Consider the following 22,529-nt stretch of genomic DNA (forward strand, 5'->3'; position numbering starts at 1 on the left):
AAAAAAAAAAAAAAAAAAAAAAAAAAAAAAATTAAAGAAGGCAGGAAGCCAGAGTTTGACTCCTGCCTGGGCCGGTTAAGAGCCAGATAACCTCGGGCCAGTTCCTTCCACTCTGTCTCCCCACGTGTAATATACAGGGGCTGGCACAGGGGTCCCCAGGCCTTTCCAGCTCTGAGGTAGAATGCCAGAGACTGCAGCAATGGGCCTTTTCTCTCTTAATGCCTCCTCCTCTCTCTCCCCTCACAGCCACGTACAAGCCAGAGCTCCCAGGAAAGCAGTCCTTCCTCTACAACGAGGACAAGAAATGGATCCCGGTGCTGTAGGGATGTCACACAAGGTCAAGGAGAACCCCGGCCATCAGCCCGTCCCGCCCAGCTTCCCCAGGACATTCCTCAGGAGGCGACTGACCATGTGCGTGGCAGCTGACAACTTGGGGGCTGGCTCTACCACTCTGGCCTGGCGTGCTAGCCGGACTGCTGCCATTGCCTTTGTCTCGAGCTGGAGACATTGCTCCCTGGAGACTGCCTCCCAGCCCCACGGACTCCAGTGGGTTCCTGAGCAGAAGGGAGGAGTGAACAGAGCCCCCTGGCTGCCTCCCCACGCACCCATCCAGGCTGGCTTCCAGGACGACTCCCTGCCACAGACTGAAGGGACTCCTGAGGTGCAGACTTCAAGGAGGAGCAGTCCACCCTGAAGGTGGCCAAGCCTGGAAGCCCCACCCTTCCCTGTGTCATTCCTTCATTCATTTACGCATTCATTCATTCCCTCACTCCTGCCTTTCTCATTTGTCCCTTTCTGACCTCACTCACTCACTCACTCATGGTACGTCTACTGGGCGAAAGCTACCTGCAGGCAGGTGATGCTTTTTCCACCAGTCCACAGCTTTCTTTCTAAAGTGACCACCTGTTTGGAAAGGCCTCTCTTTACTCCTTTTAGACCTTTTTCTTCTTTGGAGTGGGAGGTCATCTTGGAATGTCAGTGGCCGGGCCCAGGGGCTGTGCTTTTCCCTGACTTCCTTTGCCAGCGGGACTGAATTTTCTCAAGGCTTACAGGCCCCTCCATGGAGTCCACATGGCCTGTCTAGGCCTGATAGCCTTTGTCTCTATGTGGAGGGAAAAAGATATGTGCCCTGGTGGTTTTGGTGGAGGCTGCACAGGTGCGTGGTGGGCGGGGAGCTGCCAGGTTCCTTCCCTCATCTCCCAGCAGACTATGACTGACGCTGTAAGTCTCTCTCTGCATTCACCCCGCCAGATACTGAGAGGTTACAAAGGCTCCAAGGCCTGTACGTCTGTGGTCTCTCCAGAGAAGTGGTTCTCAGCCTTGACTGTACACTGTAACCACCCGGGCACTTTAAATTAAAGTACTGAGGCCTGGGGCCTACCCACAAATGCTGATTTAACTCCTCCAGGGTGGGGTCTGGGCAGTGGGGAAGCAGGAGGGGGTAAAAGCCACCCAGGTGATTCCAGTGATAGGTGAAGGTTGAGCAGCGACACCTTCCAGCTTCCTGACTGGCTCTGGGAGGGGAGCTGGGAAGGAGGACAGGAGGTGGGGACTTTATACACACGGAGCACCTACAGCGTGGCTGTGGTTCCACACTCCTCTGTCATTTAACCTCCACGCATCACCTCATTCTGACATCACGGGGGCGCCACAGCCACAGTGAGGCCTGGCCTGGGCAGAGCAACTCTGGGTGCCCCACTGGGTCCCTCCCACAGTGGCAGGCAAGCCTGATGGGAACCCGAGGCAAAAGGAAACATCAGTAATACAAATCCTGTCTTTAAAACTGTGATGTTTTGTTCACCATGCTTTTTTTTTTTTTTTTTGCCTTAATTTTAAAATATTGCATTAAACTTATTTATCTTGATTATTGAGCTTTTGGGCACCCCTTAATTTTTGTGCCTTAGGCTAGAGACTCACCTGCCCGTAGCCTTGACTCTAGGTAGGGGCTTGGGAATTAGGACCACAGACTCTGTCAGTGCTGGAAGTTTCTTATAGGCATCATGGTTTTCACACTTCTTTTAAAAAAAGTTTTATTCAGACAAATGTTTACAAGAAATCCTAATATTTAAATGGGGAGAAGCAGAGCTACGGTGATGGAGTTGGGGGGGTGATACACAGGGCCTGCTGCAGCCCCTTCCTCACTTTGTAGTGACCTTGGAGACCCACCGGTGAGTCCTGAGGCTCTGAAGATGATAATTACAAACAAACAACGGAGATCATGTCCTGCACTTCATAGCCAGAGAAACTGAGGGCTACAGGTAGCAGTGGCTGGAAAGTCTGCTCTCCCAAAGGAAGAAAGACACACTTCAACTTGGCAGCTTAAAAAAGCTAAATGAGCCGGGCACGGTGGCTCAAGCCTGTAATCCCAGCACTTTGGGAGGCTGAGACGGGCGGATCACGAGGTCAGGAGATCGAGACCATCCTGGCGAACACGGTGAAACCCCGTCTCTACTAAAAAATACAAAAACTAGCCGGGCGAGGTGGTGGGCGCCTGTAGTCCCAGCTACTCGGGAGGCTGAGGCAGGAGAATGGCGTGAACCCGGGAGGCAGAGCTTGCAGTGAGCTGAGATCCGGCCACAGTACTCCAGCCCGGGCGACAGAGCGAGACTCCGCCTCAAAAAAAAAAAAAAAAAAAAAAAAAAGCTAAATGAGGCAATGAAGGAATTGAACTAAGAGACAAAAACTGGCCGTTCACGGTGGCTCATGCCTGTAATCCCAGCACTTTGGGAGGCCAAGGCGGGTGGATTACAAGGTTAGGAGTTCGAGACCAGCCTGGCCAATATGGTGAAACCCTGTCTCTACTAAAAATACAAAAATTAGCCAAGCGTGGTGGTGGGCACCTGTAGTCCCATCTACTCGGGAAGCTGAGGCAAGAGAATCGCTTGAACCCAGGAGGCGGAGGTTGCAGTGAGCGAAGATCACGCCACTGCACTCCAGCCTGGGTGACAGAGTGAGGCTCCATCTCAAGAAAAAAAAAAAAAAAAAGATAAATGAAAAGAAAGCAAGCCTGAATCTGTGATTTGTTCTCTAAGGAAAATAAAGGCCTTGACTTGTAGCATTTGTCAATCTCTGACTGTCACCATGGCTGACTTCAGTGTGCCAACATGACCACACTGCTGCAGAGTTGGGAAGACGTGTGCGATTGCTTCTGTGAGCTGTAGGAGCTGGCTCTGGGGAAAGTGGCTTGGCCTAGAGAATAGGGGCAGAGCTGGCACAAGACTCAGGTCATGTGGCTCCCAGCCTTGGGTGCTGCCTGCTGGCCCCAGCTGTGAGGTCCTCTTCAAGCTCATTCTGCACCCTTCCCAGGACTTTCTCTTCAGAGTCAATGATCCTGAGGTTGTAACATTCAAAGACAAACATCTGGGCATCAGGAATCTGCTGCCTTCCAGAGGCGGCACCTCTGCTCCACTGGTGCCCTGCACGTCCCAGCATCCTTCAAGTCCAAGCCAACCCGCTCTCAGCACAGAGCCAGAGCGAAGGGAGAAAGAGGAGCAAGACCCCAACCACTGTGGCCCTCTCTTCCCAACAGACTCTCCCAAAAGGAACGAGTGCAGCATGTGAAGTAATGTGACGTAATACATAGGTAGATTTTTATTACTAAATACCACGTGAGTATACAAAATGCATCACTGAATAACAGCTAAAAAAAAGCCCAAGAAATGTGAAATACACATTTTTTGAAATGATAAAACATATCCATGAAAATATAAAATGTTGCATATATGTACAATATATTTATATATATATATAACATAAATGAAAATCGTAAATAAGAAATGTATACAACAGTAAGTGGCAAGGCAGTAGTTTTACACAGCAGTCACTTTGTTCCAGTCAATCGTTGGTGCTATTTACATCTTGCGTTGAGGAAGTCTGAGAAAGAGACTCCACTATAGTGTCTTTTAAGTCATTTGCACTGAAAATCAAGAGTTTTCAAGTTAACTGACCAAAGGGTGAGAAATCCTTTGTCTGAAGTTGAAGACGGAGAGTGGGAGCCGCACCAGCTGGCGTGATGCTGCGGGAGGGAGCGTGTGCCGCCACCATCTTAACGGGCAGCCTGCAGGAGCGCCACTGCAGACAAGGGTCTTGGGAGGAGGGATCAGTCTTCTGGGTAGGTGGTAACCACGGTGACATTGTTTTGGGCTACGGGAGGCACTGGCAGGAAGTTCAGGGAGCAGATTCAAGCATGCCATGGGGATTCAGGCCAGGGAATCCCCCAGGTCTCTCCCTGGCCCTGACGTCTATGGGTCTGTGACTCAAGGGCCTCTTCCCTCAGGGAAGGCATTCAAGTAACAGCGCTGAGGCATGTGGAGAGGTTGTGTGTGGCATGGGGCCACGTCCCTGCTGGCCCCTTGCAGGTCACGAGGGTTTGGATGCTCAAGAGGCCTTACAGCTCCTTAAGGATGATCTGAATTTTGCCATCCAGCTCCCCCATGTCCAGCAGGAAGGCGACATGGTTGCTGTAATGCTGAATGATGTTGTTGTCCATGTTGACTAAGATTCTGGAAGGGAAGAGGGGATGTGGTTGGAACACAGCAGGCGCCCTGTTTTCAGGCCTTCTGAGTGACCAGGATGAGTGACGGGTCATACCCAGTGGGTACCTGCCACATTTTAGGCACCTCACAAACTTTCCCTCTGATCCTCACAACCACCCCGCAAGGTTGGGGAGTCACAGTCTCCTTTACTGCACAATGCCCAGTGGCCGAGCCACAACTCAACCCAGGCCTGCTGGCCCCCACGCTCACAGCTACTGCGCCGGATTGCCTCTGTCCTGGTGCACCCGAGGATGGACACTCAAGCAACTAGTATATAGATCTGGGGGAGATGCAGTGCTCCCTTAGTCACCATATTGAGGACACAGACATGAAGTGTGAGTTCAAGTCCAGGAGGGGTGGTGGTTTGGGTTCAACAAGAGGCCTGGATGTGTCACTCAGGCATGCCTGCCTGAGCCTGAGGCAGCTGCCACACAAGCCCCTCCCAGTTCCATTCCCAGGAAGCTGAAATCAAAGGAGGATTGTCCCATAGACTTGAGGGGCTAGGCCCACTCTCTCCCCATATTCTCCAGGGAAAGACCTGGGTCAACCTGAGAGAGACAGAACCTTCATGGCTGTGGGCCCCTGCAGGGAGTCAGAGCCATTGTTTATGCCAAAAAGCAGCCCCCTAGGAGCTGCTCCTGATGAAGGACCCACCAAGATGTGACTTGAGCTGATCACATCAATCTTCTCTTTGCCCCTTCCCTGCTGTCTTCTGAGCATGTAATGGAGTTGGCTATATCCACCCACACATTCACCATCCACCATCCATTCACATATAGCCCCCATCCATCATCCACCCACCCAACCACACCCCCACCCACCATCTACCCACCCATACACACCTCCATCTACCATGCACCCACCCACTCACATCCCCATCTACCCTCTACTACGCACCCACACACACCTATCTGGCATCTATTCACCCATCCACCCACTCATGCACCATCTACCCACACACTCACCCGTCCACCATCCTCCATCCACCTGCCCACCTGGCCTTCATCTTCCCATTCATCCCCTATATTCACTGAGGCCTTTCCATGTGCAGGGCCTTGCTCAAAAACAAGGACCATATGGAGATGAATTAGACCTAGTTCCTGCCTTCCAGGAGTTTTGAATCTAGTAGGGACTGGGAGGATGAATCCTTATATTACCCCAGTTCATAGATGGGGAAGCTGAGGTTCAAAGAAATAGTTATTTGTCTAAGGTCACACATTTCCTAGATGGCAGGACTGGGATTTGAACCTTTGTCTCTTTCTACTGTATCATTGTTAGAAGAAAACAAAGCCCCATAAGTACAAGTTCGGAAGCAGTGGATAGAAGGAGGGCAAAATCCAGGGCTATGGGAGAGTTCTTTGAAGTGGTGAAGGAGCAGCAGGCACAAGGACCCCCGACCCGAAGGCATGGCTCACATCCAGTTTTCTCTCCCTGCCACTTTCAGGAAGGAGATCCAGGCTTGTGCTCTCAGTGGTTTGAGTGCTGACTGCCAGTGTGTAATCACAGGCTCCCCTTTCTTGGGTCCTGCCTGGAGTTCCTTCGTTTCACAGAGGGCTCTTTGGGCACTGGAGGTCGGAAACAGACCAGGGGAGACCAGAACTGGGCAGAGGGGAGGGCGCTTTGTCAAAATCAGGGTGGTTTTGCTTGCCATTTATTGGGTGCTTCTAGGTGCCAGGCACTGTGAAGTACCTGATGTGCACCAGCTGGAAGGCTGGATCCCTCCCACTCCCCAGCAGAGCCTCCCAGCACCCTGAACTCACACCTGCCAAGCTACACCTGCTCACACCTGCACAAGAGGGTTTCCAGATGGGCTCACAGACCCCTCCTCTCATAAGTCAGTGACAACAGGCCCCTGAGAGGCAGAACCACTGTCAGCAAATGGGGGCCTCTTGTTATTCTCCACCTTCTAGCTGTCTTCAGTCCTGGGTCACATTAAACCCCTGGCCAGCTGCCAGCAAAAACAATGTATTTGTTCATCTTTCCAGCACTTTGTGGTGCCTGCAAAGCTGATTCTATCCACCTTCTTCCAGAGGACTTTCGGGAGGGTTTCATGAAAATAAACCAGGCCTTTGATCAGAATTTCCTGTTTCTCACATGAGGACTTGGAGGGAGGCAGAAGATGAGCCTGGACTCTCCTCTCCTAAGAGGTATTTTGGGGAACACTGTCATTCAGACATTTCAGACAGTCCTGGGGCTGAGGTTTTCATGGCCGTGGGGGTGTGTGGGGTGCCTCTGAAGGGCTGTTGAGTGATGCCCTGGGCTATGGTGCTGGACAAATAAACTGGCCAGCCTGGCTGCATCCTTTATTTGCACATTGCTTAGCGGTTAGAGGAACAAGCAGGAGGCAGGATAACAGAGTGGATGCCTGTACAGGCTTTAGACGTCAGGGATGCTTCTGCCAGTTCCTAACTCACGACCTTGTAACTACTGCAGACCTCAGCTTCCCCATACGTACAAACGGAGATAAGCATACCCAGCTCAAAGGGTCCGTGAGTGATGCTCGGGAGGGACGCAGCCCAGTGCCTGGTATGTAGGAAGTGCCCCATAAATGGGAAGTTTTAGAATTATGATTTCAATAGCTGACTGGGGCTTAAGAGGAAGCCTCTGGCAACTCAGTTAGTGGGGCTGGGGAACATTCTTGTATGCACACCCCACCCTCCTACCCCCCCACGCAATCACACAGCCCGGCCTGGAGTGGGATTGGTAAGGGAGGCCTGCCACAGGTGGGGCTGGAGCCAGGGGGCGTGGGCACCGGTGCTGAAGGGAGAGTGCAGCTGGGCTTGTCTGGGCAAAGCAGAGCCTGCCCTTCGCCATGAAGTGGATTTCACTCTACAGAGCATGTGAGACTCAGTTGGAAACCGAAACTTGGAAAAAAAGACACACAAAAAACTAGACATGTATGCAACTAAAAGCAAAAAAAAAACCCTTCCCAGGGGCTGCAGGGATGGACACCTTGCCCCACGCTCAGCCTTCTATGGAAGGCTAGGTAGGAACCAAGGAGGAGGAAGGAAGGCAGGGCTGGGCCTGTGAGGAAGGCGGCCAGGCCCCTAGGCCTGATGAGATGGGGACTCAGCTTGAGTATAAAACCTGCCTCACTTTGCAAAGTCTTCTAAAACGGAAGATCCACATGCAATAGCCACAGGGCAAGCGGCTGAGCACCTCCAAGGTGCTACTAGCAAATGTCGCTGGAGTTAGACTATCCACAGCAAGAGGATCAGATTGGAGCTGTGCGCAGAGGGGCTGGGAGTGCATTTCCCAGGGCTCTGGTTCTGGGGCCTCTGGGCTGGCAATAGCAGTGACAATTCCTCACTGTCTGGGGGCCCTATGCCAGGCTGGTGAAGTCACCTACTCAGGAAGGGCTGCAGAGGCCAGGCTCACTGACTCTGACCAGGGGACAGATGTCTGGAGGAGAGTTACCATGTGACCCTACCTCCCTTTCCCAAGGGATCTTCTGAGCAGACAACAAAGGTACTGTGGTCCTCAGGAGCCCATGGTAGGCAGCCAGGCACTGCCTGCCCCTAGAGGGTACAGCTTTACTCCTGGCCTAGTCTGGCTAGCAAAGGTGGAAGAGGTCTGTGGAGCATCCCTGGCTGGATTCCCTCAAAATGATTCCCAATCACAATTCCTTTTCCAGACTCATCGCCAGCCACTCCCTTCCTGCCTACGGCTCTGTTAGTAGCAACTTTGTTGGGCCTGCCTACCTCATGCCTTTGATCTACTTCTCCTGCCCCTGAACACTGCTTATTACCTCTGAGCCTCAGTTTCCTTATCTGTCAAATGAGGACTCTTAGTGTGGCTGTGAGGGTTAAGTGGGGTGTGTTCAGCCTGGTGTCTGACACATAGTGAGTGGTCAAGTGGATGGTGGTCACTACAATCATTATAATCAAATGGCTTGATTTCCCAGTGGCCTTGAACCTGGGTCTTCTGACACATGACCCTCCACTCTCCCTCCACCCCACACAGGAGATCATATGTAAAGACCCTTCCACTTGTCTCCCACTCCCATCCTTCCCAATTGTGACCCATGTCTTGTCTCTGCAGATGGAGAGGTGACCAGTGGCCCTGGCCTGGCTGAGGGGCTGTCCACCCCAACTCCACAGCCCCTCAGCCCCTCCACAAAGGCCAAGTACAAACACTGCTCAGCACTGAGCAACCAGCTGGGGGAGGGTGAACTAGGCACTCACCCTCGCTTGCATTTCTTGTAGACTTTGTAAATGTTCTCTTCAGGGAACCCATACTTCTCAGAGATCTGGAAGGAAAAGACAGGTGATTCATTGCCTGCTGCCCACGCTAGATGTAGACAAGTCTTTTATGCCATCACTTTTTTTACTTCCTGATTATAGAAGTAAAATATATGCATATTGTGGACAAATATGAAGAAGAAAATTACAACCATCTATAATCCTGTTTCTCAGAGACAGACACTGAGTGTGCATCTTCCCATCTTTTGGTCATGTGTACAGTTATGTGTATAAATGTTTCTAGGCTCCACCTGGTTTTATATATCTTTTTACTTATCATCCTATTATAAGCCTTCCTATATCACAACGAACAGTTGTCAAGCAGCATTTTTAGTGGCTGAAAAATAGCCTGAAGAGCATCTATCACTGCCCTGAACTCGCCCATCAGACATTGAAACTGTCCTAGTGCTGCGGGTGCACCCAGGTACCAGCTGGCTGGCCTCGTGCCAGCTACCTGTGGACACAGAAACAGTGCCCACCTCAGAGGGTTGCTGGAAGAATTAAGTGGATTGATCCACATTAAACACTTAGGACAGCTCCTGGCATGTACTGAGACCTGAATAAGCGGTCAGTGTCGTTTTTTTTTTTTTAGAAGCAGAGCAATGAGGATGCTTCTTGCTCTGCTGTGACAGGGGAAAGCCCAGACATCTCCCCCATCTAGGCTGGAATTATTAACCCCATTTGATGGGCGAGCATGTGGAGCTCGAACAGGATAAGCCACGCGCCCAAGGCCTAGACCCCAGGTTAACTGACTCCATCACATCCGAAAATGCTGGAACTTAGTTCCCTGCATGAGGAGTCTGTGGGTCAGAGGCTTGTTGAGTGACCTGCCTGAGATGACACAGCCAGCATCAGGCTGTCTCCCCAGAGCTTCTGAAGTTTCCTCTGGGGCAGGCAGATCCAATCTGGTCCCAGCTGAGCCACCTGAACATGCAGAACTTTGGACAGGTCACTGTTACTTCTCTGAGCCTCAGTTTCCTCACTTGTAAAATGGGCATAGTAATAGAATGTATACACAGGGTAGTTCTGCACATGAATTGAGACAAATACGTAAAGGGCTCAGCCCAGTGCCTGTGCCAGGGTAACAGCTCTGTAAGACATCGGTGTTGATTAGTACCAGCTGCCTAGAGGCTGCAGCAAACCTCAGGTCCTGGGTTTCAGGTAGAGGTCATCCTCTCTGGCATTTTAGAAAAAGGATCGGGTTCAACTTCTCAGTTATTCTCTGCCCTAACAGAGATTCCTCCTGGCAAGAAAAGTTCTTAGACTACTATTTCTTTTCATGATGATGTGACTGAAAGCTACCAGGAAGAAGATCTCAAGTCAATCTAAGGAAGAACTCAGGAACTGTCTCACCACAAATTGGACAAAGACACCATGGCTGCCCCTAGGTAGTGAACTCTCCATTCCTAGAAGTACACAGGTCAGAAGTGGGCACCAGCTTGGAGGCGCTGCTGGAGAGAGGGAGCGCAGGCACTAGATGGGGAGCTGACCCTTTAAGGTTATTGTCCAAAGCCTCTGAGTCTATATTTAGGTGACATTAATGGTCTTTGTGAGCCCAACTTCCTGGGGCTGATGCCAAGCAGGGCTGATGATGCGTAAAGAGCACGCAGCCGAGCAGTGTGAGGAGAGCCTGGGCTGGCATCCCGGCTCTGTCACCTGGAGCTGAGGAACCCTGGCAAGTCACCCGACCTCTCGGAGGCTGTATTCTCAGGAAATGAGGAGATACGAATAGTACCCACTTTTCAGGGTTGTTAAGGGCACATGATGAGCCAGCACAGGCAGCATGTCTGACCAACTGCCTGGCACATAGTGGGCCTTCAATAAAGGTCAGCTAGTGTTACTATTTGATGCCATTTTTACTCTGCCAGCCTGAAATCTTGACACCATCTGGCTTTTCTGAGTGGTTCTACCTTCAGGCACAGCTGGCCCTGGTGGAGGCTGTTTGCTTAGTTTTTGGTGGAGCCACAAAGCTGGCTATGGGTTTTATTCATGACTGGGCTGTTTTGCCCACTCTCTGGTGGTTTAGGGGGCTGGGGAAGGTCTCCTTGCACAGACATTGCCTTCAGCCACCCCAGCCAGTGGCCCCAGCCAACCACAAGCAGGCGGAATGAGGCCCCTGGGAAAGAAAGGCGGCATCTCTGGGGTCTGGCCTTTTTGGGTTCCATTCCCATTAAAACAGAAACAGGTTTACAAAGCCAACAAAAACCCTGGCCTGTCAGGCAGCAGGCATCAGATTAAGGAGGATTTATGGTGTGTGCGATTCCCAGGGTGCAGTCAGGGTTCTGACTGGGAGATAACATCGCGGAGGCACACCCCCACCGGCAGGGCCCCTCAGGCCCCCTGAACAGGGTGGGACGGGTAGGCCACCGGCAAGCCAAGGTTCCCTCCTGTGGGAAATCAGAACTGCATGGTGAGGAGTGGGGACAGGAGCCTAGAGGGGGTCTGCCATGGTGGGCAGGGTCCACAGGCAGCTTACCGCATTCCTCAGCCCCTTCAGGTCTGGGGTCTTCAACATGAGGGCGTCAAACACCTCCTCAGTCTCCCTCCGCACGTACAACAGAACTGAAAAGAAAGGGGCAGCTTGACGAGTGCAAGGAAGAGAATGTGAGCAGGGCCTGGGGAATCTGAAAACGTTACTTGAAGACTGACTTCTGCTGAGGGGCTGTGCCCAGCTGGGAGGCCCTTCGGCCAGATCTGCAGATTCCCACGTATCTTCTTAAGCTATGCTGATGTGAGGGTGTCTGAACCGCTGCTCTCCTACCTGCCAGCCAGGTGACCTTGCAAACGTGATTTTAACATCACGGAGCCTCATTTTATGTGTTTGTAAAATGCAGGCTCTGTCTGCTGTTTCAGAGAGCCATTGTGGGAATGGATGGCGGTGTCTGGAAACATGAGGTGCCACGCATAGCTCGATTCATGGCTGCTGGAAGCTTCTGAGCTTAGCTGCCAGTTGGTTCTTTCTGATGGTCAGCGACAGCCCTCAGAGGTTTGGGCTTGTTCCCCACCCCGAGAAGTCACAGATTTAGAGTGTCAAAGCCAGAAAGCCAGACATCAAAACCCCACCCTTCTCCCACTCCCCATTAGAAAAGTGGGGAGGGGACTCGCCCAGCATACTGAGCCTGTTGACTATGCCAGCTGCCCAGGGTGCCCATGTCCACACGAGTTCAGGAGACAGAAGCCACCAGTCCTGTGGTGGTCTCTCCAAGAGGCCTGAGGTGCCCTCCTTACCCCCACCCCCAAGTCTTGACCTAAACCTAGCTCCAAGGGGTAAGGCAGCTCCTCGTGCCCTCTCCAGGACGCCATGAGGGACGGGGAGCTGGGGTGGGCTCAGTGAGTAAATGTGGAGGGCGGGTGGTCACCTCTCTGAAGGTCGTCTTCCTTGGCCTGCTTGGAGGGCAGAGGCTCAAACTCCTCAGCGAAGGGTGAGCAGCTACGCTTCAGAGGCAGCCTGTGGGGATGGTAGTGGGGGAGCTTGTGAGGAACTCGGGGGCCCCTAGAGGCTGAAAGACCCTGCTGGGCCTCCAGGGGCCCTAGAAATGGGGAAGAAAACACAAGGGTGGATGCAAAGCAGAGGGACAGTGGGGATAAAGCAGCAGGTCTGGAGTTGGACTGCCTGGGTTCAAATCCCAGCCCTGCCACACACCAGCTGTGTGACCTGGGTGCATCTATAAAATGGGGTGATGAGAAAGCAATGATAGCAATACCTCATAGAGTGGTGTGAGGCCACAGGAGACCATGCACACTGCTCTTAGAACACTGCGATGCACAGTAGGGCCTCAATAAATGTGGACTCATCATCATCATCACCATTCCTTTTTAAAAGAAATCAGGTCAGATGTGAGGCAGTGGGGATGGAAGGACTGTGGGCTTTGGAATAAGACAGACTTGGGTTCCAGTCCTGCTGCCGTGACTTAACAGCTATGTGACTAGAAGGCACTTCACTTCTCTGAGCCTCAGTTTCCTCATCCATAAAATAGGGCAATAACCCTGCTTGCCTAACTCTTAGGCTGTTGTGAGGTGACAAGTGACACAATTTGGGGTGAAAGCACCATCTGAAAAGCACATTTTGTTCATAGGGAAGAAACTGATTATAACAAATGATCTTCATAAAGCGCTTTCCCACTTACGAAGATTCCATATCCATGCCACCCTCCTCACCCTCTCAAGGCTGTTTTCCTCATCTGACAAATGTGTAGGCTGAGGCTCAGAGAGGCGAAGGGACTGCTCAGGGCACTAAGGCTGTGGCTGACAGAAGGAAGGACACGAAGGCCTTTTTCCTAGGCCCCAGCTAGGCCCCCCAGTGGGTGTGTGTTGGGGAAGGAGATGGAGGGTTTTCATCCCCTAAGCCTCCAGCACAGCTTCCCTCTTCTCTCTGAATCTGCACCACCACAGACTCTTTTCCTTTCCCTTTTTTACAAGCTGGTGTCTCGCCAGAGATTCGCCAACTTTTCACATAAAACAAACCCATAAAAACCCAGGCAGTTTCAGTGAGAAAGGAGCATGGATCTAGCTTGGGAGCTGGGGTAGGAAGCTTGTGGCTTCCTCCTCTGGCCCCACGCCCTAGCTTACAAGGAACAGGGAGAAAAGTAGGCTAGGGGCAATGGGCATGGTACAGAGGGCACAGGTGTGGAGGGGGCACAGGTGTGGAGGGGGCACAGGTGTGGAGGGGATACAGGTGTGGAGGGGGCACAGGTGTGGAGGGGACACACAGGTGTGGAGGGACCCACAGGTGTGGGAAAGGGGGCACAGGGTGTGGAAGGAGCACAGGTGTGGAAGATTACAGTGTGGAGGGGCACAGGTGTGGAGGGAGGCGTGTGGTTGCTGCTCTCCATACCTGTTGGAACTGCTGGGTCCTGCCGAGGGGGCTGCCTGCAATGAAGCGAAAAAGACATTTTCCATCACACACAAGAAGATGAGAGGGGCCCCTGGCTGCTGGAGGCTCTCTGGGAGGAATATTTTTGGTGGGACGTGGGGAGAATACTGTTACAGTGCCTTTCTAGCCCATTCTGCTCAGACAAGTGCCCTTAGGTGACCTGAGATGTTGAGTGGAAAGGAATCACCCAGCCCAAGCTGGACGGGTCAGGGACTCAATGAACACACAGGAGGTGCTAAAGCCGTGTTGTCAGAGCAGAGCCGCCCTGAGCCCCACCTGGGCCCCAGCATGCCCAGAAGGGCCGAGAGTTGCAGATGGTCCTGTGGCCAGTCTCTAGGCAGTTGGAGCTGAGGGCCAAGGGGGCGACGGGAAGAGGCTTTTTTTTTTTTTTTTTTTTTTTTTTTTTGCTGGAGGGAAGTCTCCCAGGCTGGAGTGCAGTCCCCCATCACAGCTGGCTGCAGCCTCGACCTCCTGGGCTGAAGCAATCCTGCCACCTCAGCCTCCCAAGTAGCTGGGATTACAGGTGTGTGCCACTAAGCCTGGCCACAGGCCCTCTTCTTGGACCCTACAGTGTACCTGGCACTGTCGGTCTGGGGCAGGCATCACCCAGTCTTGTGAGGTAAGAAGCCGAGGCCTAGAGAGAGCAGAGAGCCTCTAGAGGTGACACACACGGCAGGAGGCAGAGTCGGGGTTCAAACTCAGGCTCTCTGTTGGCTATTGCCCTGGGCTTCCCCTCTCCCAGGCTCACAGGTGTGGAGACTGGCCTGCCCTCATCCCCCACAGGTTGACTGTCAACCTAGCCACAGCGGCCTTCACCCTAAGTGGTCATCTCCTTACTCAGGGCCTCTAGTTGGTGAGAGAGTGAGGAGAGTCAAGAGAGAACAGGTTCACACAGCCGCCTGTGCTGTGGGGCCACAGTGCTGCTCCCAAGGCGGCAGAGACAGGAGGGACACAGGCAGTGCTCTGCGCCTGTGCCAAGCTGTCAGCACTGGCTGCTCTTCTCAGTGCCACTGTCTACCTCACTGTCCTAAGTCAACACACTAAACATGCCTTGTACACCGAGGTCCATTTGTATAAATATTCCTGAGGAAACAGTGCGGACCTGTACCCCTAAAGGAAGGAAGTACTCAGACTCTCCAGAGGAAGGGCACTGGGAGACAGGCTCTGGGGTCTTGACCCTGCCACTGAATTGCTGTGGGACCGTGCCTGTAAAAGGGGGTAGATGCAATCTCTCGGAGGACAGCTGTAACAGGGAACCCAGCCCACTCCTGGCTGCCAGGCGCTCAGTCCCGGCTGCTTGAGAGGCGGAGCAGCTAGTGGGGAAAGGTGTGGATTCTGAACAGGTGCCTCAGTCCAGATCCTGGTTCTGCCACTCACTAGCTATGCAATCTCAGGAGGTTTCTTAACTTCTCTGTGCCTCCATTTCTACCCCACGGATCCAGGGAGACATTATTATTGACTTCACAGGGCTGTAGAGAAGGGTAAGGAAGGTGATGCCTGGGAAGCGCTCAGAGCCACACCTGGCACACAGTGAGCACCACAAGTACTGCCATGAGAATTCCATGTGGCTGCAGTCAAATTTGGGGTCAGATATCAGAAGCCTCCTCTTTGTGTGCCCTAAGCACGAACATTTTAATGGTTACGAAATCTGTTTCTTCATAACATTCTTCTCTTCAGTACAATAGGTCACTGAAGCTATAGGACCATAAATACATGTTTAAACCCCTGTGATTCAATAAAGGTCTTGAAACCGGCTGAGTGGCAGACTGCTCCCCACTGGTCTGCGCTAAGGCAGGCCCCACCCAGGAGCCAGGACCCTCTCTTGACCCCTCCCCGAGACCCCAGCCCTGGCCTCACCCCTCCAGAGCGCTGCAGACTGGAGAAGTGCACGTTGGGGATGAACAGCACAGGTGGCGTCTCCAGGTCGGTCTCTGGCCGAAGGTACGTCGTCTCATTGCCCCTGAAGCCCGACAGCAGGCAGCCTTTGACGCCTGATGGGAGAAGGAAGCCCATGTGCCCCCAGGTCCTTCCGCTCAGGTCCCTCCCACCTCTGGTCTCCTTCTCCCCTTCACGCCAGACCAACCCACCCAGGCCCTGGATCCCCACTGACCACTGTTACTGGAGTCAGGGCACTTGACCTTCCTCCGGAACTGCTTCCGCTCGTCATCGCGCATTTTCCTCTCAGCTCCCTGCAGGGGAGAAGGAGAGAGGGTCACCAAGGGCCTGGGAGGGGCTAGCTACTTTCACAGCTGCTGCTTTGCATCTTAAATATGGGCCAGGCTTCTGGTCCTTCTTTTTTCCAGAACAAGACCAGGAAATGGGAAGGTACCAGCACTTACCTGGCCCAGCCTAGCCAGTGGGGCCTGGCCCTGCTTGCCTGAGGTCAGTACAGACCATGAGAGAGGCAGACAGACAGAAGACAGAAAAGAAGAAACTCAGAGAGACAGAGAGATGGAGGAGTGGGGGTGGAGGAGGAGACAGAGAAGAAGGAGGAGAAGGGATAGAAAAACAGAGAGAGACAGACAACCCAGAGAGGCTAGGAGGATGCACGGGTCAGGGCTTGGCCCTTCTACCTCCCCGGGACCCAGCAGAGGGTCTGCCTGGTCCAGTCACCTTGTCACAGAAGATCTTGATCTGGCAGACAGCACGGTGCACCAGGCGCTCAGTGCCCGAGCCACAGTCATAGGTGTCAATCTGCAGGTTCAGGGGGACACCCTTCACCCCCTTTTGTGAGGAAAAGTCTGTGCTCAGACAGTTTACGCCGATGAACACCTGGAGACAGAGGGGGCCGCTGGGTAAGTGGCCTGCCCAGGTGCCCAGCCCCACCGTCCCACAGTGATCCTGTTTTTCTAGCGTTCTGTGTGCCTGCTGCTCACCCTTAAGCCTCACTGGGCCCCTAGAAGGCAAAATCAGCACTCCTCTTTCACAGATGGGGAGCTGATGCTCAGAGAGGTGGGGCAACTTGCCCGAGGTGACACGGGCAGTGTGTGGTGCAGCAGGGGTTTGAACCCAGACTCACAGCCCAGGCTTTTCACCTCTGTTGGTACAGTTTCTGCTAGACTGCCAAGGGCAGCCCAAGGGGTGGAGACTGGCGGGGGAGAGGTGTCAAGCGTCCTGTAGGAGCTTAAGATCCAGAGCCTCATTTTTCTGCAACTCAGGACAAGGAGGTGGAAAAGGGCTGAGTCCCCTGTCCCCAGCACAGGGAGACTACTTTCCTGCTGGCCCAGAGACATAGCCCCTCTCCACCCCAGCCACCCACTCCAGCCACAGCAGGACCCTCTAGTGAGAGGTTCTTCCCGCTGATTTGATCCCACCCCACATACAGCAAGGGAGCGTCCTAGTCACCCCATCTTACAGTCGGGGAAATAGAACCTCTGCGCAGGGCCATAATTGCTGCTGTTCCCCCAGGGAGTCAGGTGTGAGGCATCACAAAGTGAGCCGGGCGGTGGGGCCGCCCACACCTGCCGCAGGAAGCTCTGCTCTGCTGCTCACTAGCTATATGTGGCTTCAGACAAATCCTTTCACCTCACTGAGCCTCAGTTTCCTTGTCTGCAGAATGAGGATAATGAAACCTATCTTGTGAGGCTGTCGGGGGGGTGTATGCTTGATATGTTGTGACTATTGCCATGAGAGGGACAGCTGGAAGTCTCATCCCAAAGCCTATGCCCAATTGATGGTCGCCTGGGGTCGGTCTCAGCTGGGCAAACCCTGGCAAGATCACCTGGTGATTGTCCTTCTCTGGGGCTCCATGGGAACCCCAGCCCCTGCATCGCAGGCTGGCCCCTGGTCTTTGGAACATTTCCTTTGGAAATGACCCTGACCCAAACAGGATGTAGGGGGGTGTGTCTGAGCAGACCCCCTTCTTTCCCTGGCTGTGCGGACCAGGCCCCCAGGCACATGCCAGACATACCTCCCCTCAGCCAGCTCTGCCCTCATGCAGCCCCCGCCCAGCTCGCACCTGAGAAAGACCCAAGCCTGGGGGCTTAAGAGGCTGTGAGAAAATCCCCACCGAAACCCATTTCTCCCTTCCCATGAAACTCCCACCTCCCTGAACCCGAGGCCCCAGCTCCTCCTCCAGTCGGTGCCTGTCTGAATAATAATCATCCCTGCCTTTGTGCTCCCTTTGTGTTTTCTGAGCTCCTGTACCTCCATCTTCTCCAGGCGGCTTGGCCATCCCTGGAGGCAGGCAGAGAGGCAGAAGTTAGCTCCCCAGCCTCTCCAGGCCAGAAATGCCCCTGAGATGAGCTGGACCTGACCCTGGTGAGTGAGGTAAGCCTGGTCCAGGGAGAGAAGGGACAGGCCAAAGGTACTCAGCTCCCGACTCCCACACTAGTGCCTCTCCACCATGCCGGCTCTCTAAACAGCAAACTAAGACACTGCGAGGCCCATGAGCACACGGCAAGCCCGCGGCTGGGCTCAAGCACTAAAAGCTGGAAGGATCTTCATGGCTTAACTACTGGCATGAAAACATCACCAGAGGCTCCGTCTCTCAGGCCTCTCCGGTTTGTAGACGTGCATGATCTTGTGGGGTCTGCACTCCAATCCTAGCAGGCAGGTTACTGTTCTCATTTTTATGGGCTCAGAGAAGTGAGATAACTGGGATTCAAGCCCTCATTCACCGGACTCCTTCGCATTTCTCCTGCATGTGACACTCTGCACTGGCCAAGAAGTCAGGAAACCTGGGTGCCCCCAGTGGCTTGCTGTGTGACCATGCAGAAGGCTCAGTTTTCCCATCTAGTAAATGGGTGGACTGGAGTAATATCAACAGCTGCCACTTTTGGGCCAGGTGTATGCTCTACCTGTTACTTATCTCACCTGCTCCTCACTACAACCTACCAGTTGGTGCTATGATGCCACTCCTATTTTATAGGCAAAACAACCGGGGCTCAGAGGGACTACGGCACTGGCCCAAAGTCACACTTTGGACCAACAGGTGGAAAGGTGGGATGCAGACCCAGCCTGCCTGGCTCCAAAGCCTGAGCTTCCACACCATACTACGTCCTGCCTCCTCCATGGGTACACTCGTCAGAGCAAATGCCACTCTCCTAGGTGTAAGAAAACCTCTCCTCCAGAATAGGGACTTCCGGGCAGCCCAGTCCCATCCCAGCCACTGCCCTCAGCACTGACCTTGGCCTCTTCATTCACGTTCCACACAAAGGACAGTGCATTATAGGCCACCTCCTCAATGTGCTCCACAGTGTTGAAGTTTTCTTTGCAGTCAGCTGAAACCACAGGAGACCAGAAGTAGAATTAGGAAGGAAGGGATCTGGGGCCACTTGACTGGGCCTCACTCTTGGCAGGGGCCTACATCCTCTCCCCCAAGAACCACACTTCAATCCAGGGAGGAAAAGGGATTCCTGTGCCCTGGATTACAGATGGGAAAACAGATCCAGCCTGAGAAGCGGATCTGCCCCAAGCCCCAGAGGGAACCCCAAGCTTTGCCAAATAGGCTCATCATATTGGGGGTGGAGGTTGTACTTTTCACCATGGCTGTGATTTGGGAGTTCTCCCAGATGAAGCAGCAGCAGCAGTATGGTAATAACAACAGTAATAGGGGTAGTAAGAGCAATAGCAAAAGTAGTAGGGTTAGCAAGTATCATTCCTTCAGCACTTACAACACGCTAAGCCCTTAGTTCATCCTCACAACTATGCTTTGAATATTCAGTTTATATATGAGGAAAACGAAGCTCAGAGAGGTTTGGTTACTTGGCTAAGGTCACTCAGCTTTTATTAAAAGGCAGAGTAGGGGCTGGAGCTCCGATCTCTCTGGCTCCTGAACCCATGCTCCTTACTACTCTGCTGTCCAGCCTCTCGGACAAGTCATTAAACAGTCCCCTGTGTGTATCGTGTTCCCCAGTGCACACAGCTCCAAAGCAGAAATCAGCACTGTAAGCAGGCAAGGCAGCTGGCCTCAGCCCGTTTGAGAGGTGAACAAACCGAGGCTCAGGAAGGTGAGGTGACACAGGTCACACAGCCAGGAAGGGAGTAAGGGAGCCAGAAGCTGAAGACTTGAGGGCGGGCTGTGCCTCCCACTTGTTTCAGGGCTAGGGATGGGGACCAGGCGGCACCCACAGAGAGCCTTTCCTCTGCCCAGCTCCCAAAAGCTGAACATCCTGTGCTGTGCCTCAGGCCTTCTGAACCACCTGCTGCCTGCACCTTATCTTGTCCCTTTGTGTCTTCATCAGCCTCCTGATGGGGACAAACAGGCCAGCATCTCAGGGGCCTATTTATTTCACAGTGCTAGGGTCCGTCCCCAGGGCCCTGTTTATCCCAAAGCAAAACAGAAGAGAGGCCAAGACCTTCTAGTCAACAGATGCAAAATCCTTGCAAACCCCACAGTGTTTGACCTGCAGACAGAGGTCAGAGCCGGGTGGGGAAACGGGGGTGAGCAAGAAAAAGGCCTGATTGGTGCGGGGCTGGGGGGAGCGCAGAGCTGGAGCGGCGGCTTGAGAAGGCTCTCACCCACGTCGATGACCCGCTGCTTGGCAGTGGGTTGCCGGGAATGCCAGTGCTTCCAGAAACGCAGCTGCTCTACTGGGACCTTCTCATTGTCGAAGACAACCATCACCACACTCTGCAAGCACAGTTGGTCACAGTCACTCCCGGCCTCTTCCTAGAGCCTGGGTCCACTGGCCTGCCCTTTTGCCTCAGCTTCCCCAACCCTGTGGCCATGGGCTGTAATCAAACAGCCTTTCCCCAGGGTCCGTGGCTAGCCCAAGGAGGAGGTCTATCTCGCCCCATTCCACCCCTTCCGAAGCTGTTCCACGCCAACGCACCTTGACTTTGTTGGAGGACAAGGCAAGGCCTTTGCCACCTGCTGGGGTCCGCAGGGTGACGGGGTAGAACTGGCCTTTGTTGAGGTAGGCCATGGGTGACTCGCCTGACTTGATGTGGATGGCTTTGGGGGAGCCCAGGGTGTATTCAAAGTCACTGCAGGGAGGAGGGAGAGGGCAGTGAGGCTGGGCTCCCAGGCAGGAAGTACCCTAGAGAGCAGTGGGGCAGGAAGCCTGAGGCTATGGTACAGACTTGCTGTCTGACCTTGGAAAATAACTTTACTTCCTTGGGCCCCAGTTTCCTCAATTTGGGGGTTCTATTTAATGGCCTTGTTGAGCCACAATCCTGCTGAATAATGAGGGCCCAGTGAAAATTAGAGAGAACCTTGAGAGGTGACAAAACCAGGGACAACTAAGGATAAAAGAACCTCAGTTTTCTGATAAGGTGCAAGTTCTGAGCTCCCTGTCACAGCCCAGGGACAGGAAGTGGGAAGCGTTCTCTCTCCCTCTATCTATCTGCCTTCATCTCCCACTTCTCATTCACTGACTGTGCCTGCTATGCCCTGGGGACAGTGTGGGGCTCTGTCTGCAGCCTCCTGCGCACTGCCCAGGTGTCTGAGGGTCCAGGGAGACCAAGTTACCTTTTGAGGCTGGGGTAGTCCTCTGGACATGGGGGTTCCGGGGAGGTTTTCAGGATATCCGGGAAGAGCACTGACTGCAGAGAAACACAGCCCCAAGAGAATAAATGATCACATTCACTCTGGGGAGCCTCAGCCCAGGGCTGTGCATTACAGCTGTGCAGGTTGTCCAGTGTACAACTTGGACAATAGTACATGGCAACCCTGTCTCAGCTCTAGGATGCTTTCCCCGATGGATTCCAAGGCTCTGATCTGTTCACTATCTTCTCTCCTTCTGTACATGCACACACATATCTATGCTATAAGGGAATGGGGATGGGCCCTCACCTCCTGTGGGTCATCTTTGAAGGTGCTGTCTGGCTGCCAGCGCTGTGTGGGCGGTACCCCATGAATGCTCTCAAACAAGGAGTTGAGGGAGCCATTATCATATATATCACTGGTGGGCAACAGGTAGCTGTCCACAGAGCCGGTCTCCAGCTTGCTGGGGCCTGCAGGGAGGGGAGCTGCCTTGCCAGGGGTGGGCAAGGCCCCCTCCAAGCTCATCAGGTTATTCTTCTTGAGCAAATCTGGGTACTCCGGGGTTCCAGACACGTTCTCTGTCAGGAATTTCATGAGGTGTGTGGGGCTTTCAAGGGGGGTGAGGTCCGTCTCATATTCCATGCCATGGTAGTACCTGGGGAGAAAGAAAAGGGGCTCAGTATACTTCTCTCTGGGGGTAGAGGGGAGTCCTTGGCTAGAGTGGAAGGCAACTGACACACTGGCCTTTGATCCAGTGTAATGTTCAGGCCCATCCAACATGCACAAAATAAGTCACTGTAGCAGCCCAATTGGCTACAGGGATGAGCAGGGAGGTGCTGAGAATGGAACCAAGTACAGGCTCAGGGTTAAGGGAGCAACATCTGTTTTATCCATTACAGTACTTGTTAATTAAAAAAAAAAAAAAAAAAAAAAAAAACCTGAAAGTTTAATCATTTATTTTTAGCCAAAGTCAAATGTCTCTGTGTCAAAATGTCCCTACTTCAAAACAACTGTATGGAGTCAACCCTAGCGGGGTGTGTACAAAGTGGGGAGGGTGGGGGAAATGTGTATCTGTGAGTATAGTTAACACATGTTTAGAGAAAGGTCTGGAAGGATGTACCCCAAACTGTTCAGCAGGAGAGGGGTACAGGATTATAGGAATTTTTTTTTTACTTTATACATTTCTGAAGAGTTTGAATCTTTTGCAAGAGACTGGTGTTGCTTTTGTAATCAGAAGAGCTAATGATATTTTTTAAAATTAGTTTTGAGAAAGGTCCCCATGTACCCAAACCCACTGTTCCTGGCAGTGGGGGGGACTGGCCCTGAGCCAGCTGCAGGCCCAGGCTGGGTTATAAGAAGAGCTGCAATGCCTGTTTGAATTTTTCAAAAGGCTTCCCAGCAGAGGCACGACAGGGTCATTTGTGAGAAGTCACCTGATTAGCCAGGAAGGA

At 53.0% G+C, this 22,529-nt stretch overlaps 2 protein-coding genes across 5 annotated transcripts in view; one reads left to right on the forward strand and one right to left on the reverse strand.

Annotated features, from left to right (window-relative positions):
- STPG1 (sperm tail PG-rich repeat containing 1) overlaps positions 1-1,871 on the forward strand; it is a 64,621-nt gene extending 62,750 nt beyond the window's left edge. Inside the window, exon 12 of the mRNA XM_017886454.1 lies at positions 247-1,871. Coding sequence (XP_017741943.1) covers positions 247-323 — 77 coding nt within the window. The 3' untranslated portion in view covers positions 324-1,871. The remainder of the gene's footprint in view (positions 1-246) is intronic.
- A 1,692-nt stretch (positions 1,872-3,563) lies between these two features.
- The window catches only part of GRHL3 (grainyhead like transcription factor 3), a 40,980-nt gene continuing 22,014 nt past the window's right edge, over positions 3,564-22,529 (reverse strand). For 3 of the 4 annotated variants that reach the window (XM_017886481.1, XM_017886482.1, XM_017886480.1), the window contains exons 4-16: positions 21,388-21,733; positions 21,064-21,137; positions 20,426-20,579; positions 20,112-20,223; positions 18,777-18,871; positions 16,263-16,421; positions 15,760-15,838; positions 15,507-15,640; positions 13,611-13,645; positions 12,136-12,224; positions 11,253-11,338; positions 8,720-8,784; positions 3,564-4,502 (exon numbers count right to left, since the gene is read on the reverse strand). In XM_017886481.1, coding sequence (XP_017741970.1) covers positions 4,388-4,502; positions 8,720-8,784; positions 11,253-11,338; positions 12,136-12,224; positions 13,611-13,645; positions 15,507-15,640; positions 15,760-15,838; positions 16,263-16,421; positions 18,777-18,871; positions 20,112-20,223; positions 20,426-20,579; positions 21,064-21,137; positions 21,388-21,733 — 1,543 coding nt within the window. In that variant the 3' untranslated portion in view covers positions 3,564-4,387. The remainder of the gene's footprint in view (positions 4,503-8,719; positions 8,785-11,252; positions 11,339-12,135; positions 12,225-13,610; positions 13,646-15,506; positions 15,641-15,759; positions 15,839-16,262; positions 16,422-18,776; positions 18,872-20,111; positions 20,224-20,425; positions 20,580-21,063; positions 21,138-21,387; positions 21,734-22,529) is intronic. The other variant, XM_017886483.1, reaches the window with a different exon arrangement.

The sequence above is a fragment of the Rhinopithecus bieti genome, unplaced genomic scaffold, assembly GCF_001698545.2.
Source record: "Rhinopithecus bieti isolate Rb0 unplaced genomic scaffold, ASM169854v2 scaffold_14826, whole genome shotgun sequence".
NCBI lineage: Eukaryota > Metazoa > Chordata > Mammalia > Primates > Cercopithecidae > Rhinopithecus > Rhinopithecus bieti.